Raw genomic sequence first — 18,480 nt, 5'->3', positions numbered from 1 at the left:
CCAGCAATCCCACTCCTGGGCATATATCCAGACAAAACTGTAATTCAAAAAGATACATGCACCCCTATGTTCATAGCAGCACTATTTACAATAGACAAGACATGGAAGCAACATAAGTGTCCATCGACAGAGTAATGGATAAACAATATGTAGTACATATACAATGGAATATTACTCAGCCATAAAAAATAATGAAATAATGCTATTTGCAGCAACATGGATGGACCTAGAGATCCTCATACTAAGTGAAGTTAAGTCAGAAAAAGAAAGACAAATACCATATGATACCGCTTATATGTGGAATCTAAAATATGACACAAATGAACTTACGAGACAGAAACAGACTTGCAGATGTAGAGAACAGACTTGTGGTTGCTGAGGAGCGGGGTGTGGGGGGAAGGAGTGGAAGTTTGGGGTCAGCAGGTGCAAACTAGTACATAGAGGATGGATAACAACAAGGTCCTACTGCAGAGCACAGGGAACTCTACTCAATATCCTGTGATAAACCATAATGGAAAAGACTATGAAAAGGAATGTGTGTATAGGGAGCTTCCCTGGTCGTCCAGTGGTTAAGATTCCACACTTCCACTGCAGGGGGCACGGGTTTGATCCCTGGTTGGGGAACTACAATCCCGCATATCACGTGGTGCGGCCAGAAAAAAAAAAAAAGAATCTGTGTGTGTGTGTGTGTGTGTGTGTGTGTGTGTGTGTGTGTGTGTGTATATATGAATCACTTTGCTATACAGCAGTAATTAACACAGCATTGTAAATCAACTATACTTCAATAAAATACAAATAAAGAATCGTCTATTTAATCATGAGATGAGGGTTTAATCACCTCTACATCCTTAGTACCTACCATTGTGCCTGGCACATAGTAGGCATTCAATAAAGGTTTGTTAAATGAATGAATGAATGAATGTTGGATAAAGAACCTACCCAAATAATACCTTCAACCCCCAAGGCGGCCTAGGATTAACAGAGGACATTTCAGGTGAAAACCCTTTCAAATAGTCACCACCACCACCGCCCCCGACACCAGGCTGCTACCAGACATTGTGGATGGAATGCAGTGCTGGGCAGTTTGCATAGTTAAAAGTTGGGGAAAAGCCATTAAGTCAGGTGCATCAAGTCTTGGGAAGGCGCTGCTGCCAGAATGCTTGGAGAAACAAAGTAGCACGCTTATCTTTTGAAATTTTTTTTAAAATATCACAGTGTTACACACAGTAACTCAGCTTCATAAACTGTTTAGCTGAAATTTTCATTCTGATTACAAATGAAGGGCATGATATATAAAACAGCTTGGGAGAAGCCTCCAGGGAAGTGGGCAGATTTATCTGTTAAGAAGGTCCAAGAGGGAGGGGATGTATGTATATGTATGGCTGAATCACTCTGTTGTACAGCAGAAACTAACACAACATTGTAAAGCAATTATACCACACTAAAAAAAAGAATAAGAAGAACCAAGGCTGATTTCTGCATCATTTCCTCCTGCCTATGGACCAGTGCTCTCAACCTCAACAGCCTTGCTTACGGTCCAGACAAGGAGTGATTTGTGGAGGGAAAGAAAGAAAAACAGGGAGAGAGAGAGAGGAAGGGAGAGAGGGAGGGAGGGAGGGAGGAAGACAGATGAACTAGGAAGTTAGTTGTTTCCTGCCACTTCAATTTTGGTTAAAAATTGCTTATTCACCCATTTAAAGGAAATAGCTATGTTTGGCCTCAAAATGCATAGAGTGAGTGGGTCCTGCCAGGAGGGATTCACCTCTATTAGCCCCTTTTGTATGTATAATTTATTGACAATTATTTGGGGGGGGAATTTTTATTTTATTTTATTTTAATTTTAGTTTTTGGCCACACCATGCAGGGATCTTAGTTCCCTGACCAGGGATCGAACCCACATCCCCTGCATTTGAAGTGCAGAGTCTTAACTACTGGACCACCAAGGAAGTCCCTTATTGACAATTCTTAAAGAGCTGTTTTTAAAAAAATAAGTAAAGAGAGATGGTGCATCAGAAGCTCATGCGAAGCCGCTGGGCGGAGGATGGGATCTCACGTCAGCTGAACCAACGCGATTGTTCAGATATAGATGGTGAGTTTCATTCAAGGGCTCTGAAGCTCATACACCTTGGTTCCCCGCCAGCACCAAAAAGCTTCAGTTGCCCCCTCTCTACCTCTACTACCCAGTCACTAGCAACTTGTATCCCCTGCTCAGAGCTGCCTGCAGGCACCTGAACTTGCTTTCACCCCCAAACACAGGCTGAAGCCCACAGTCTTTGCTCACTGTCTGGGCCTAGACCACAAGGCATCTAGTATCTACCAGCTACTGGGTGGCTTCATCACCTGCAAGACGTAGTCCACACTCTTTGCCACCACTGTGCTTTTGTACGTGCTGTTTCCCTGCCTGGACTGCCACCCTCACAGCCCGCCCCGTGGTGGCTAACCGGATAGGATAACCGGACGTCCCCTGCTTAGGCGTGAGGACTTTCCCCATCCCTCCTGCATGAGACCCCGTGTGTGCCCTGATTACAACACTTGGCACGCGGTGTAATTAATTAGTGACGTGGTTCTGTCCCCATCAGACTTTAAGACCTTCAGAATGAGAACTTTTGTCTATTCATCTTTTTACCACAGGTGATATTCAAAATATCACCCAAACAGGACTTCACGGGCAGTGCGCCACTAGCATGGATACAAAGCTGGAGCCAGGTCCTGCAGGTCCGTTCCGCGCCCCCCCCCCCCCCCCGACCACCACCAGATGGCTAGGTATTAACAACTTAGTTACGGAATCATTGGAGGTGAGGGGCGGCAGGAGAGGGGCCAAGCAGGTGGCAGGGAGGGATCGGGGGCTCAGGACAGTATATATTTCCCAACTAGTACAGAAATATTTCAGCGTTTAACAAGATTTTAACAACCGGCATGGCCATTGTATCTCGGTATCTAACAGCTCAATAGTCACCTTCTTTATGTCCCTAGGGACAGACAGCACTGTGCCTGGTAGTAGGTATTTAGTAAATATTTACTGCTGAAACAAGACACACCTTGAAGTACAACTAGAGTCATCAACTATCTTCCCAACAAGGAGGGCGGATTTGAGATTTGGCTTCCATAGTGACTGTCCAGGGTCTTGGCCTTCCCTGTGGCCATTCCGTCCAAAAACAGATGCTGGTTAATGCACAGGCATGAGATGCCTCCCTGGGACTCCGACACCAATACTCCCAACCCAGCAGGCCCTCCAACTACCGCTGTTGCCAACAGTATTTGGACCTTCTGGCAGCTACCCTGCCCTGTGAAGGGGAGCCTGTGGAGAAAGAAGCCTGCACAGGGCAGCAAAACCAAGATCCGGGGAGGGGAGGGTCCCAGCAACCCCTGTTAAACCCCTAGACGCAGCCATGCCTGAAGGTGCGTGCCATCTTGCACCTTTCAGGTTGATGACCCAATAAATTCCTTTCTTGCTTAATGATATTTTGACTCGGTTGGGTTTGTTTGTTGGTTGTTTGCTTTGCCTTTGCAACTACAAGTCCAGTCTAACTCAGCTAGAAGGAAAACTTTCCATTAGGAAAAACAGAAATCTAAGTTTTTTATCTATGTGAGTCTCTCTTAACTTTTCACATCCCATGACAGTTTGGTAATTCATTTTGATAACTTACCTTTCACCAAGTAGAACATTTGATAGATTTATAAATGAGGGAAAGTCCAGTCTATTCATGACAGGATAGGCGTGGATGGGAACAAGCAAAGTCTCACCTCCCTAAAATTAATGGGAAAAAAGTCAAGTTTACCATGCTTAAGACTATAATTTTCTTTTTTTCTTTTTCTTTGTTTTTGGCTGCGCCTCGCAGCATGTGGGAACTTAGTTCCCCGACCAGGGGTTGAACCCACGCCCCCTGCTTTGGAACAACTGGACCGCCAGGGAAGTCCCAAGACTATAATTTTCAAAGATGAATTTGTAGATCCTTTATTTCTTATCTTGTTTTCTATCATTAAAAAATACTTCCAGAAAAAAAGGGAAAACATTTCCTTAAAAAAAAAACACTGAGTGCTTAAATATAACAGTTGAAATATTGAGTTTTCTTAGCTATAAACAAAGTATAGAAAATTTTTAGCATATTTCACTGAAATGATATTCAATATTATCCAGGAAAGCTAATGATGCCTTCATGTAGAGATGAAAACAGTCATCTGTTTCGATTTCAGAAAGTTATAGGGAAACACAATTGTGAGTGGCCTGAGATAAACAGAAACCAGCACAGAATCAGCTGATCCAGACAGTGCCGAACAGTAAGCACTGGACCAGCCAGAGGCACAGAGGCCTGCTTCTAGACCTGCACAGTGTGTGACCTTGAGTAAGACCTCTGACCTCTCCACAGCTCGTCTCTTCCTTTGCTTTCAAGTGGGGATAAGGCCACCTTTCTTTAAAGGTGTTTTTGAGAATTAAAGCAGACACTGGCCTTAAAAAGTTTAAGGCACCACATAAATACAAGGTACTAATAGCATTGCTATGAAGTAGCAGGACACCTGCCCTGGTGCTCTACTCAATGCCTGTCCTAAGGATTTTTGCTCTTGGTACAGAATATTCCTCCTGAAAGCACTACTCTGGTTTCATTTTTAGTTTTTTTTCCCCCTCTTTTTAAAAACTGAGACTCATCTGTTACTAAAGCACACTCTTCCACTTTAATTTTGAAAAGGTAAATTTCCTTAACCTTAAGCCTTCTCAACTTGTAAGGGCTGGGTGTGGAACCCAGAGCAGAGGGGTGTGGAGGTGCCAGTTTTAAGGGAAGGACTGACAGCACGTGGGGCTGGAGGCTGGAGGCCGGGGATGAATTAGGTGACCTGGAAAAGGCCTTCTGAGAGCTCCTACAGCACAGCCTCTGGGGTCGGACCACACAAGTAGCCTCCCTGCAGACCCCCAGGGCTGCCTCGGAGGACATTTGCTGCTGGTGCCCAGTGACAATTCGGGGTTGTTGCTGATCTTCTCACCTAGCTCTTAAAGGAGGATGTTTAAGTTATTTGACAAGCCTTCCTCAACTCCCAGCACCACAAGATAAATGAGATTTTTAGGCCAGGGCAGGTGGGAACCTGCAGCAAGCAGTGTCTCTGGCTCTGCCCCAGCTCTCGGCAGCCTGGAGCTTCCCCAGCTGGGACCCACGTCACCGGACCAGGACCCTCAAGTCACTCAGACCGGCTGCCCAAGGCATCAGGCTGAGAAACTTCATACTTGTCACTCCGTTTCTCTTCTTCTCTTGAAGATGTAAGGTTTGATGCCACCCTCAAGCCCCAAAAACCCCCTGATATTAAGGGACATACCTTACAGTGAATGCGGATGCAATCATAGTAGTATCGCCACTCATCTGGAGTAAATGTAATGGTGACCGTGAGGGACAAGCCAGGGATAAGGCGGTGCTCCTAGAAGACAAGGGGGTTCCTGTCCGGATGAGCCCCAGAGCCCAAGGCAGCAGGACCACGGGGACAACACGCTACATGCCGCCCTGGGCAGACCTGCGGCACAGAAAGCCACACCTGGCAATGAACACCTTGGGAGAATATGCCCCCCAGAGACACTTACCTTTTTCACATACTTGATCTGAAAGTGTTTGGTCTGGGGGGGTAAAATGTGAACGTGTAAATCTTCATTGCAAATATTGACCACGTGCTGGAGAGAAAAAGAAGCATTCACATGAATACACTGCTTTATCTACCTGCACATGCACCTCCTCATTTATCTTTACCTCATCTTGTTCCTAAAGGGATGTGAGGAGATACGGTGCAATTTTATTATTTTTTAAATTTTTATTCTATATTGATGTATAGTTGATTTACAATGTTGCCTTAATTTCAGGTGTACAGCAAAGTGATTCAGTTATACATATACATATATCTATTCTTTTTCAGATTATTTTCCCATTTAGGTCATTACAGAATATTGAGTAGAGTTCCCTGTGCTATACGGTAGATCCTTGTTGTTTATTTTATCTATAGGGGTGTGTATATGTTAATCCCAAACTCCTAATTTATTTCTCCCCCCAACCTTTCCCCTTGCTAACCATAAGGGTTTTTTTTAATGATTTTTTTTTTTTTTTTTTTTTTTTGGCTGCATTGGGTCTTCGTTGCTGTGCGCGGGCTTTCTCTAGTTGCAGCCAGTGGGGGCTACTCTTCATTGGTGCGCAGGCTTCTCATTGCGGTGGCTTCTCTAGTTGCGGAGCACGGGCTCTAGGCGCGTGGGCTTCAGCAGTTGTGGCGCACGGGCTTAGCTGCTCCATGGCATGTGGGATCTTCCTGGACCAGGAATCGAACCTGTGTCCCCTGCAATGGCAGGCAGATTCTTAACCACTGTGCCACACGGGAAGTCCCCATAAGTTTGTTTTCTATGTCTCTGAGTCTACTTCTGTTTTGTACATAAATAAATTCATTTGTATCAGTAAGATTCCACATATAAGTGATATCATATGGTATTTGTCTTCCTCTGTCTGACTTACTTCACTAAGTATGATAATCTCTAAGTCCAACCATGTTGCTGCAAATGGCATTATTTCATTATTATTCTAGGAGGTGGATCCAAAAAGATCTTGCTGTGATTTATGTCAGAGAGTGTTCTGCCTATGTTTTCCTCTAAGAGTTTTACAGTGTCTGGCCTTACATTTAGGTCTTTAATCCATTTTGAGTTTATTTCTGTGTATGGTGTTAGGGAGTGTTCTAATTTCATTCTTTTACATGAGGCTGTCCAGTTTTCCCAGCACCACTTATCCAAGAGGCTGTCATTTCTCCATTATATATCCTTGACTCCTTTATCAAAAATAAGGTGACCATACGTGTGTGGGTTTATCTCTGAGTTTTCTATCCCGTTCCATTGATTTGTGTGTCCGTTTTTGTGCCAGTCCCATACTGTTTTGATTACTGTGGCTTTCTAGTATAGTCTGAAGTCAGGGAGCCTGATTCCTCTCGCTCCATTTTTTCTTTCTCAAGATTGCTTTGGCATCAGTGCACATTTAAACGCTTTAAGAGATTCAAAATCTATCATACACCACTTAACGAATAATAAAATAAACACAACACCACTTAAAGAATACTGAAATATGCCCATGTGTCTCTGCCCAACCTAAGACTTTCAGAGCTACAGCCCCAGGTACCCCCCGGCATGGCCTTGCACACTCCCCTCCTCCTGCCCTGACTGGTTACCTGTGCACCTTTTTGTTGAACTCAACTTAGTCCTGTGGTTCAGCTGAGCTAAGAAGCCAGCCACCCACCCACTCCCAGTTTTTCTAATTACATGCCACTTGTCCTGGGGACCTGGTGACACTAAGGCAGTCAAAAAATCAGGAAAAGAAGTGTGGAGAGGACAGCCTCCAATCCATTGCTAGGGCTGATTAAAAAAAACACAAAGTCAGGAGTTCTCTGATGGGGTGGGGAGGAGGCCCTCGTTCAAGGCAGGACAACCTGCTGGGTAAGTTAACAAGGTCTCTGAGTAGAGGGGTTTTTCCTTCCTCTACATGAAAGGAGAGCAAGGACCTTGGGTTCTGGGATGTGGCCTTCACCTGGGCCAGAGGACAGCTAAGAGGCTCTTGGTCTCCAAAGTCCAGGCCAGAGGCTGAGCCTGTCACACGGCCACTGCCCAAGGCCTCGAGTTCACTGAGGCCCTAAGTCAGGCTTAAGACACAGTCTCTTGATGAGATTATACCAATGCTTGCATTTGTTAAAAGTTCTCATTTGTCACCTGTGAATATATTTTTTTGAATTTTATCTTATTTTATTTTTTTATACAGCAGGTTCTTATTAGTTATCTGTTCACCTGTGAATATTCTTAAAGGACCACAATTTTTGTGACCCTGTTTTGGCATATCTTTAAAAAATTTTTTTAATTTAACTATAGTTGATTTACAATACTGTGTTAGTTTCAAGTGTCAAATTCAAGCTTCAGATTCTTTTCCATTATAGATTAATACAAGATACTGAAAATAGTTCCCTATGCTATACAGTAAAAGCCTGTTATTTATCTATTTTATATACAGTAGTGTGTATCTGTTAATCCCAAACTCCTAATTTATCTCCTCCCCCATCCCCTTTCCCCTCTGGTAACCATAAGCTTATTTTCTTTGTCTATGAGTCTGTTTTTGTTTTGTAAATAAGTTGATTTGTATTATTTTTTTAGATTCCACATATAAGTGATATAATATCTGTCTTTCTCTGCCTTACTTCACTTAGTATGATAATCTCTAGGTCCATCCATGTTGCTGCAAACCTAAATGTCCATCAACAGATGAATGGGTAAAGAAGATGTGGTACACACATATAATGGAATATTACTCAGCTATAAAAAAGAAGGAAATATTGCCGTTTGCAGCAACATGACATATCTCTTTATTTTTTTAATTTTATTTTTAAAGTTACTTTTTTTAAAATTTATTTTTGGCTGCTTTGGGTCTTCGCTGCTGCGTGCAGGTTTTCTCTAGTTGCGGTGAGCGGGGGCTACTCTTTGTTGTGGTGCACGGGCTTCTCATTGCAGTGGCTTCTCTTGTTGCAGAGCACGGGCTCTAGGCATGCGGGCTTCATAGTTGCAACATGCAGGCTCAATACTTGTGGCTTGCGGGCTCTAGAGTTGTGGTGCACGGGCTTCGTTGCTCCGCGGCATGTGGGATCTTCCCAGACCAGGGCCTGAACCCGTGTCCCCTGAATTGGCAGGCAGATTCTTAACCACTGTGCCACCGGGGAAGTCTGGCATATCTCTTTAATATGTGAGAAGCCTGAAAAAATAAAAGTTGCCCAGGCCTCTCTTGACCTCCAGGGGTTCTGCATGGGGGAATCTTGGTGAGGTGTGGGCTCCTGGATCTCCTACCCAGGAGAATGGTCCTTCCAGGAGACACTGGTATGCTGGAGCCCAGGATGCCTGGAACCTAGGGCCCTTCCCGTCTCAGAGCTCAGGATGTCTCAGTACCCAAACTACATTCCCTATCTATCTTTTTTTTTACACTTTGTCAGCAGGTCAGTTTGATTTCTTTTTAAAAAGTAATATGCTTTCAGGGCTAAAATGGCATTGCTGCCTTTTCATTTATAACTAAAACTGGGGGTGAAATAATCATCATTGAAAGGGGAAAAAAAGCCTTGGGAAGATCAAGTGTTTAGAAAGTGTATGTTAAATTAATATTTAAAGTTTATTTGAAAACGTGAGCAACCCAGGATTGCCCTTGAGGCGAGACAAGATAAACTCACCTAAAACCCTATTCTGTCCCGCAGTTCTGGGGTCAATAGATGTCCTTACTTCCCCCCGCAAGCTCTCTGCGCCCCTGGGAGCTGACCTTCTCCTGGCCCCGTGGGTCCTCACGACCTTGACACTCCCTCCCCTGACCCCCCCGGGCCCCAACTGACAGCCCCCGCTTCAGTGTTTCAGAACGGGCCCCCAGAACAGGCAAGCAAGCATGGGACCACCAACCAGGCAGTCCCGGGTTGAACAGCTTTTACTCAAGGGTCACAGGGCTCTCCCAAGGGCTGCTCAGAGCTCCCGCCCCTCCGTCCCCACCCTGCTCCTTCCTTCCAGCCCCTCCACCGGGCAGAGCGTTGGGCCTAACCTTCAACCCCGGGCACTAATCATAGTATTTTCCAAACACAGCTCAGCCTCCAAGTCGGGGTCCTTCAACCCCTCCCCTCAGGGACACAGCTTCTCAGAGGTTAATACCCAACGCCAGGGATCTGGGGGCAAAATGCAAGCAGCTCTGTAAGTTCTTTAAAGTGTTTTGAGACAGGCTGGGACCTGGGACCTGGGACCCTTTGCTGCAGTGCTGGCACGGGGACAGACGTCTCCTGGAGCAACAGATACAAAGAAACTATAAGGGACTAAAAATAACTGCGTGCATGTGTAGCTGGGGCAAATTGTGGACAACAAGATACAAAAAGACCAAAGAAAAACAAAAAACAAACAAACAAACAAACAAACCCAACTGCCACTTCTGAGGAGCCGGGAGCAAAAGCAGGGCCCTGCGTAGGATGCCTGCACACAGCCCACCAGGGGGGTGGGCGGAGCACCTAGGCCACCCCTCAGGCCCGACCCCTGGACCTGCCCCCAGCCTCACCCCATATAAGGAACCAGCCCGCCCCGCCTCGAGGAGCCAGCAAGGGAACAGGGAACCGGCTACCTGTTCTCGCTCCCCCCTGCTACAGCAAGGGCCCCAGTAAAGCCTTGCCTGAATGTCTCCTCTGGCCGCCTATTAATTTCTACTGATTACGGAGTCCAAGAATCCTGGTCAGTAACAGTTTTACCTTAAAATGCAGGTTGGTAATGGATTTTACTCTAAAATTTTGCTCTATACTGCATTTCTCCAAAATGGGAGAGTAAAATTGATGCTCCAGAAGGATGCACCATGTTTGTTTACACTGTAGCTTCAAGTCCCCACCCTCGCACACTGACTAGAAGCCATTGGGATTCGTGGCTCCAGTTTGAGAACCAAGATCCTGGGGCAGGGGTGTCTCTGAATGCTGCAACAGGGACCTGAAAACTAATACAATTATTGCAGAAAGCCTGAAGGGAATGCTGCTCTGCATAAGATAAGGCTGTAGAGGCTGACAACTTTGTTTGGGGCTGGCCACAGTAACACTGGTTGTCTCATGGGAAAACTGATTAATTATTTCCTTAATAAATATAGTTTCCCAGACAACGTCTTTCCACAGAGGGAAAGGGATTTTAAGAGGTCTTGGTTTTGAGAAAAGTGGGAACCATTATTTCAACTTTTAAATCGAAAGATTGATTTTGATATGAATCCAAGTAAAAGGCTTTAAAGCCTTTAACCAGATCTGGATCAATCTCAAATGTTAATGAACAATTTATTGCTGTTTTAAACACACATTCAATCATTCCATTCTTGGGTAATTTACACCGTTTCCTGTAACAAAACCAAGATAAAGGCAGAGTTGGATTCCCCACCCCCCTTGTTTGGCAAGAGTCTCAAGGTAATTCCCTTAGGTTTCTGCTTAAGTTTGCTGATAGAAACAGGAGGCTGGCTCTCCCAGAATGTTATTAAGATGAAATAATTTTGTACTTGTATCCATTTCTGCTTGTTTCAATGTCTGATAGAAGCAGTGTGATTATTTAGATGCTAGCCTGTATTTACTTGGAATTCACGAGTCTCTACCAAGTCACTCTCTTCCAATAAAGTGAGTTCAATATCTTGACAAGTGTTTATTGAGTGCCTTGTGTGTGTTAGGCATTGTGTTGTACAAAAGACAGAGACGGCCTCTGTTCTTCAGCAGAATGAAGCTTTTACCTCCCTCCAAAAAGCCTATGATCTGGGTAAAGCAGACCTCACACTGGTCTCCAAATATCCCACATGCTTTCCCTGAGAGCCTCTCTCCTCGTCTCCCTCTATGCCCTGGGTGTCAGCTCCCCACCTCTCACTTTGCTCTTAGGCTATCCCAAATGGCTTCTCCACCACAAGCCTTTGGTGCAATGTGACCAGTAAGCTCATGAAAAGATGCTCAACATCATTCGTGATTAAGGAAATGCAAATAGAACAACAGTGAGTTGAATGGTGAACTCAAAAAGATACAGCCACACCCTAATAACTGGAACTTGTGAATGTGACCTTATTTGGGAAAAGAGTGATTGCAGATGCTATTAAGTTAAGGACCTTGAGATGAGATCATCCTGGATTACCTGGATGGGTCCTAAGTCCAACGACAAGTATCCTTTTAGAGACAGAAGAGAAGACAAAAGGGAGTGGGAGGAGAAGCCATGTGAAGATGGAGGCCAAGGTTTAGGGTCATGAAGCCTCAAAACAAAGAACACCTAGAGCCACCACAACCTGGAAGAGGCAAGGAAAGATTCCTCCCAAGAGCCCGTGGAAGGAGCAAGGCCCGGCTGACAGCCTGACTTTGGACTCTGGTCTCCAGAATAAGTTTCTAGTTTTCTAAGCCCCTGAATTTGTGGTAATTTGTTATGGCAGCCACAGAAAACTAGCACACCATACAACCCAATTCCACTTCTTAATATATATCCGAGAGAATTAAAAATATATCCACACAAAAACATGGACACGAATGTCCACGATGACATTATCCCTAGCAGCCCCAAAGACAAAATCCAAACGTCCATCAACCGATGAAATGTGAACAGTGTGAAGGTTCCTTAAAAAACTAAAAATAGAGCTACCATATCATCTAGCAACCCCATTCCTGGGCATATATCCAGAGAAAGCCATAACTTGAAAAGATACATGCACTCCAATGTTCATAGCTACACTGTTTACAACAGCCAAGACATGGAAGCAACCTAAATGTCCATTGACAGAGGAATGGATAAAGAAGATGTGGTACATATATACAATGGAATATCACTCAGCCATAAAAAGGAATGAAATAACGCCATTTGCAGCAACATGGATGGACCTAGAGATTCTCATACTAAGTGAAGTCAGTCAGAAAAAGAAAGACAAATATCATATGATATCACATATATGTGGAATCTATAATTTGATACAAATGAACTTATTTACAAAACAGAAATAGACTCACAGACATAGAAAACAAACTTATGACTCCCAAAGAGGAAAGGTGGGGGAGGGATAAATTAGGAGTTTGGGATTAAAAGATACACACCACTATATATAAAATAGATAAACAACAAGGACCTACTGTATAGCACAGGGGACTATACTCAATATCTTGCAATAACCTTTAGTGGAAGAGAATGTAAAATAAGAATATATATAGTTATATAGATATGTATAATTGAATCACTTTACTGTGCATCTGAAACTAACAGCATTGTAAATCAAGTATATTTCAATAAAAAAATTTTTTTCAACAAAACAAAATGTAATAAAGCCATACAACAGAATATTATTTGGCCATAAAAAGGAATGAAGTACTGATTCATGCTACAAATTGAATGAGCCTGGAAAACATGCTGAATGAAAGAAGCCAGTCGCAAAAGACCACATGTTGTGTGATTCCACTTATGTGAAACGTCCAGAATAGGCAAATCTATACCAACAGAAGGTGGATCAGCGGCTGCCCAGGTTGGGGGTGGGTGGGTAAAGGAATGAGGAGAGTGAGGCGGGTGGGAACGGGTAGTGAATTGTTCACTCATTGCAAACAATGAGTAATTATGAACAATAATTATTTTAGATTTACCCTACCATCATCTAGATAGCAAACTTAATAACCAGGAAAAGCAAGTTCTAAAATGAATGATTAACTTTGGTCTTTGATGCTGTGTTCTAAGGAATGTGTCCTGATAGATTGAGGGGTAAAGTTCCCAATTGCAGTTTTAAATCCTGACCCTTTTCCTAGGAGGAAGCACTGGGCACCTAACAGGCTCCTCTCCCGATCCCTTCTCTCTCCACCCTCTTGGATAAGTAAGGACTTGAGGATGCTGCATTCTCTGGAAGCTGCATTCTCTGTCGGCAGGGGTCTGCCCCATAGAACCTGACCTCACTTCCTGACAGCTTTACCATTTGTCAGTTTCCTCCATCGATTTTCCTCACTCTGAGGATAAGTCTAACACCATAGTTGGAATTCTGGCTCTAAATGATCCACTTTAAGACACGGTTTCGGCGGGAGGGATAAATGAGGAGTTTGGGATTGACATATACACACTATATATATAAAATAATCAACAAGGACCTACTGTACAGCACAGGGAACTCTACTCAATACTCTGTAATGACCTATATGGGAACAGAATCTAAAAAAGAGTGGATATACATATGTGTATAACTGAATCACTTCGCTGTACGCCTGAAACGAATACATTGTAAATCAACTATACTCCAATATAAAATAAAAATTAAATTAAAAAAATTTTAGAAAAGACGCTATGTGAAAACAAAAATAAATAAATAAGTGAAAGACATGGCTGATAAGAACGCACTGCGCGTAAACGCGGAGACGCCTGCGCTGAGAGGGGACGCCACCCACAAAGCCGGAGCCGCAAGGCCCACGTGAGAGAGCCCACGCCTATCGGCCCCACTCCAGCACATGTCCGCAGCCCAGTCTAGCCCAGCTCCACGGCCGGCTGCCGTAGTTCTGACGTCCTGCTCAGTGTGACTTTGGAGGGTCACGGCGGGGTCTCTGAGGCGTTATAGCTGCTTTAATGCTCAGGCCCCCTTTACGTGGCGGATTAGGAGTGCTGTAGCCACCCCGGGCCCTCCCCAGCCTGGACATCCGGGTCAAGGACGGGGAGACAGAAAGGCCTGGACTCATGTGGCTCTGCGGTGGACTGCTGTCCCCACAGCTTCAGCCACTCCTCGGTGCGTCCTTTCACCTGTCCCTTCCGGAGCCCTTTCAGCGGAGCTGCTGCCCCAGGTCAGGCCAGAGTGTCTCTGGCCACAGTGACTGATTTAGGCCTGGGCATCTGACCTGAGCAGGTGAAACAGAAGCTTTGCTGGGCCCTTCTAAGAAAGGGACACCCCTTCCCTGGTGGTAGAGGTGTGGAGCTCAAGTGCACTTGAGGGGCTTCCCTGGTGGCACAGCGGTTAAGAACCCGCCTGCCGATGCAGGGGACACGGGTTCGAGCCCTAGACCGGGAAGATCCCACGTGCCGTGGAACAGCTAAGCCCGTGTGCCACAACTACTGAGCCTGCGCGCCTAGAGCCCGTGCTCCACAACAAGAGAAGCCACCACAATGAGAAGCCTGCACGCCGCAACAGAGCAGTCCCTGCTTGCCGCAACTAGAGAAAGCCTGTACACAGCAACAGAGACCCAACACAGCCAAAAAATAAATAAATAAAATAAATCTAAAAGAAAAAAAAAGTTCACTGGTTGAGAGGCAGGCAGCCTAAGAGTCACTCTGTCTCTGTCCCTGTGTTCTTGAGGCAAGTACTGTATTTAAAATTCTGGAATCACGGTTTCCTCATCTCTACAAAGAGAGCCACAATACAACCTCCACAAAGCTGGTGTAAAGACTAAACTGGACCACGTGAGATGCAAAGCACAGTTCCTGGCCCCTACGGTCACTCAGCAAGGGCACCAGTTTGGAGAGAGTGCTGGGAGGAGCCTTTGGCAGGGGGAGGAAAGCTGTCCAAGGACACTGATGCAACTTTAAAATTTCTCATCCTAGAGCTACCTTTCTGGTCCAATTTACATCTGCACTTCTGCTGATTATGCTTCTCTTTAGATGAATGAGTAATATAAATGTAGAACATTCATGGCATTTCATTATTATGATTAATTATCCCACTTAGAAAGTACCTACCCAGGGGTGGGGGAGGGATGGATCGGGAGTTTGGGGTCAGCAGATGCAAACTATTATAGAGAGAAACAGCAAGGTCCTCCTGTAGAGCACAGGGAACTATATTCAATATCCTGGGATAAACCATAATGGAAAAGAATATGAAAAAGAATGTATATATATGTATAACTGAATCACTTTGTTGTACAGCAGAAACTATCACAACATTGTAAATCAACTATATTTCAACGAAATTTTAAAAAAAAAATTTTCTTTTAAAGTACCTACCAGTATCTGCTGGTGTTGTTTTTCTACTTGATAGCCTCCAAAATGCAATATGCCAGGTTTTGCCTGTATGGCCTTATTATTCAGAAGATTTGCATAAACCTCTATAAAAACAATGCAGATTAAGTATATCATGAGTTTAGACATAAAAACGTATATTAAATGAAAGAAGATCCTATCAACATGAGCTCCCTTTAATCTAGGGTATTTTAAGCATACGAAGGTTTCAGACAGAGGATACAGCTGTCAACAAGATTAATGATTGTTCCACAAGAACTGGACTGCTTCTCCCTCTATTTTTACACATCACTTGGGAGATATTATCATCACAATACAAATTCACATTTATTATTATCTATTAAAATAACTTGCTCTGTACACATTTTATACAAGTCTTCATAATAAAACAAGCTTGTGAAGAGCACACACCCTGTTTTCTCTGTATAACACTGCAATTGCTTATTATGTAATGAATATCCACTTCAAAGAATCCAGACAGCAAGGGTTTAATTTTATTACTGTGTATTTAACTGCTATTATTTGATTTCCTCTGAACTGAATTACAGTGCAATACAGAGTAATCCTAAGGCTCTGAAAAATTATGCCTCTGGACGGTAAAGTCTCAAACTGCTCTTGTCACGTGAGTGTCTTTTTTTGCTCCCAGTTTTGAGAACAAGGTTAGGACAGCTGAGCTCACAGAAGAGTCCAGGTCTACAAAACTTGTCCCGGCTCTTCACGCAGCAGGAACTGAGATGTGTGGAGAAGACACTGGGTCACAAGCCTTTCCGTGCCTTCCATGCTTCATGCCAGGCATCTGTTTATAACCCTCCATTCTTTCCATTTTGTAAAAATCAAACCCAGGCCTGGTTCCGACCAGTAAACTGCCTCCTGCGGTATGAATGCCCTGTCTAGTTTCCTACAAATGACAACCTTTCCCCTTTGGCTATAGCTAAATCTTGTGAGTCACTGACACTCTGACCCCACCCTTCGCCCGCCAGTGTTTCATACCCATCTGCAGTGGGTGTGAAACATTTGGTGTTTTCCTCCTCCACGGGTGAATGGTCACTGTCATCAACTGTGGGCCAAACTGAAGGGCTGGACTGGGGTAAGGGTGGGGTCTCAGGGGGATTATGATCTCCGTAGTTTATTTGGTAAATTTGTAAGTATTGGTAATTACTTTTAAGTATTGAACATTGCTTGGTAATTTTAAAAATTTTTATTTATTTATATTTATTTTGGCTGCACCAGGTCTTACTTGTGGCATGTGGGCTTCTTAGTTGCGGCATGCACGCGGGATCTAGATCCCCGACCAGGGATCAAACCCGGGCCCCCTACATTGGGAGCGTGGAGTCTTACCCACTGGACCACCGGGGAAGTCCCTTGGTAATTTTTTTTAATGCTGAAGATTTTGTTTGTAGGGCCACAAAACAGATGTAAAACGGGCATTTTTCTGTTAATGCCCAGAAATAGTCAATACTAACTCGCACTCAGTGTGTTCTTCAGTGACAACAGAGCCACGGCAAATGCTGCATTTCCAGCATTTGTGATGGGCCTTGAATGGCAAGTGGGAAGCAAGCTAGTGGGACACAGGGAGCGGGACACTGGGCTGCAACAGCTGAACACCACCTCTCCGCTTAGCTGGGCCACCCCAGCTTCCCCAACAGTAAAATGGACATAGACGGTATCATGATGATGTGATGGATTCAGCGAGAAGACCGCAGGCAAAATGATTAGCCTTCTGCACAACAGCCATAGGATTTAACAGGCTTTCCAGGCTCAGGGATGTGCATGGGAAAAGGCACGTATCCTTGAAGAAGCAGGAGTAACAGGCATGGCCGGAGCTGGGGGACTAGAGGGGCCCTGGGTGGGCAGGCTTAGACTGACGGCAAAGAGGGCCAAGTGCCAAGCAAAGGAACTGCACACAGGGGATCCCCTGAGAGCATCCAAACAGGATGGGGGCAGGAGCCAGCATGAATTCTAGGAAGGACAATGCCAGGGCTGTGAAGAGTGTGGCCAGGGAGGAGGGCCCTGCAATAGTCCTGGTGACCTGCTGAGGGTGCAATGGGGACAGAGAGGAAAGATATTGGAGGAAGTGGAGGTGGCAGAACTTGGCGACCAATTTCCACCACAAAAGTCCACCAGTTACAGAACTTCCCTGCTGTCCAGTGGATAAGACTCCACGCTCCTCCCATGCAGGGGAAGCGGGTTTGATCTTTGGTCGAGGGGACCAAGATCCCACATGTGGCCAGGCAACTAAGCCCATGCGCCACAACTACTGAGCTCACGCGTCTCAACGAGAGCCCGCGTGTCGCAAACTACAGACCTCACGCGCTCTGGAGCCCAAGCGCCACAACTAGAGAGAAAACCCGCCACCACAACTAGAGAGAAGCCCGAGCACCACAACGAAGAGCCCACGCCGCAACGGAAAATCCCATGTGCTGCAACTAAGACCTGACGCAGCCAAAAATAAATAAATATAAAAAAATAAAGTCTACCAGTGAAGTGGATGGATCTAAATGGAACCATTGTTCTTTATGATGAACACTATTACCAGCCTGTAAAGCAATACAGATAAATCAGCACCCAACATTCCTTTATGCTTTCTGGACTTTGGATCCTCTGGGAAGATGTGAGTTGTAAAGCAAATCTGTTTCCTAACCACCTACTTGATTCCAGGAGGTGATTAGGTACTTCTATTGGTTTCTTGGGTTCCTCCACTAGGCTCCTTAAAAGGAGGGGTGATACATCATGAAATGGTTCTTCAGCATTCTTTACTTCTCTGCTGGGGGTTTTCACCACTGCCATTTTATCATGAAAAATGGAGCCTTCTTTTTAGAGCCAAAGGTCATTTCCTGGGAAGAAAACAGTAGTCGTATAATCATCCACAGGAAACCACACACTGTTTTTTCTCAACCCTTGACAAATGTACTTCTTGTCACTGTGTGGTTTACTGTGGCTCAGCCCCCCCCCCCCCGCCTCTCCTCTCTCGCCGCTCCGTTCCCACACAGGTGGTCCCATTCATCTTGCGTCACACATTGAACCCA

At 44.8% G+C, this 18,480-nt stretch overlaps 1 protein-coding gene across 1 annotated transcript in view; it reads right to left on the bottom strand.

The window, feature by feature from the left end:
- Positions 1 to 18,480, bottom strand: part of CFAP221 (cilia and flagella associated protein 221) — an 86,534-nt gene that overhangs the window by 66,653 nt on the left and 1,401 nt on the right. The window contains exons 2-6 of the mRNA XM_029224619.1: positions 18,103 to 18,288; positions 15,440 to 15,540; positions 5,564 to 5,650; positions 5,305 to 5,403; positions 3,648 to 3,748 (exon numbers count right to left, since the gene is read on the bottom strand). Coding sequence (XP_029080452.1) covers positions 3,648 to 3,748; positions 5,305 to 5,403; positions 5,564 to 5,650; positions 15,440 to 15,540; positions 18,103 to 18,241 — 527 coding nt within the window. The 5' untranslated portion in view covers positions 18,242 to 18,288. The remainder of the gene's footprint in view (positions 1 to 3,647; positions 3,749 to 5,304; positions 5,404 to 5,563; positions 5,651 to 15,439; positions 15,541 to 18,102; positions 18,289 to 18,480) is intronic.

The sequence above is a fragment of the Monodon monoceros genome, unplaced genomic scaffold (assembly GCF_005190385.1).
Source record: "Monodon monoceros isolate NGI ecotype Baffin Bay Population unplaced genomic scaffold, NGI_Narwhal_1 Super_Scaffold_16, whole genome shotgun sequence".
In the NCBI taxonomy this organism is placed as follows: domain Eukaryota; kingdom Metazoa; phylum Chordata; class Mammalia; order Artiodactyla; family Monodontidae; genus Monodon; species Monodon monoceros.
The sequence above is the reverse complement of the archived record's forward strand: the minus strand, read 5'-3'. Positions and strand labels throughout refer to the sequence as shown.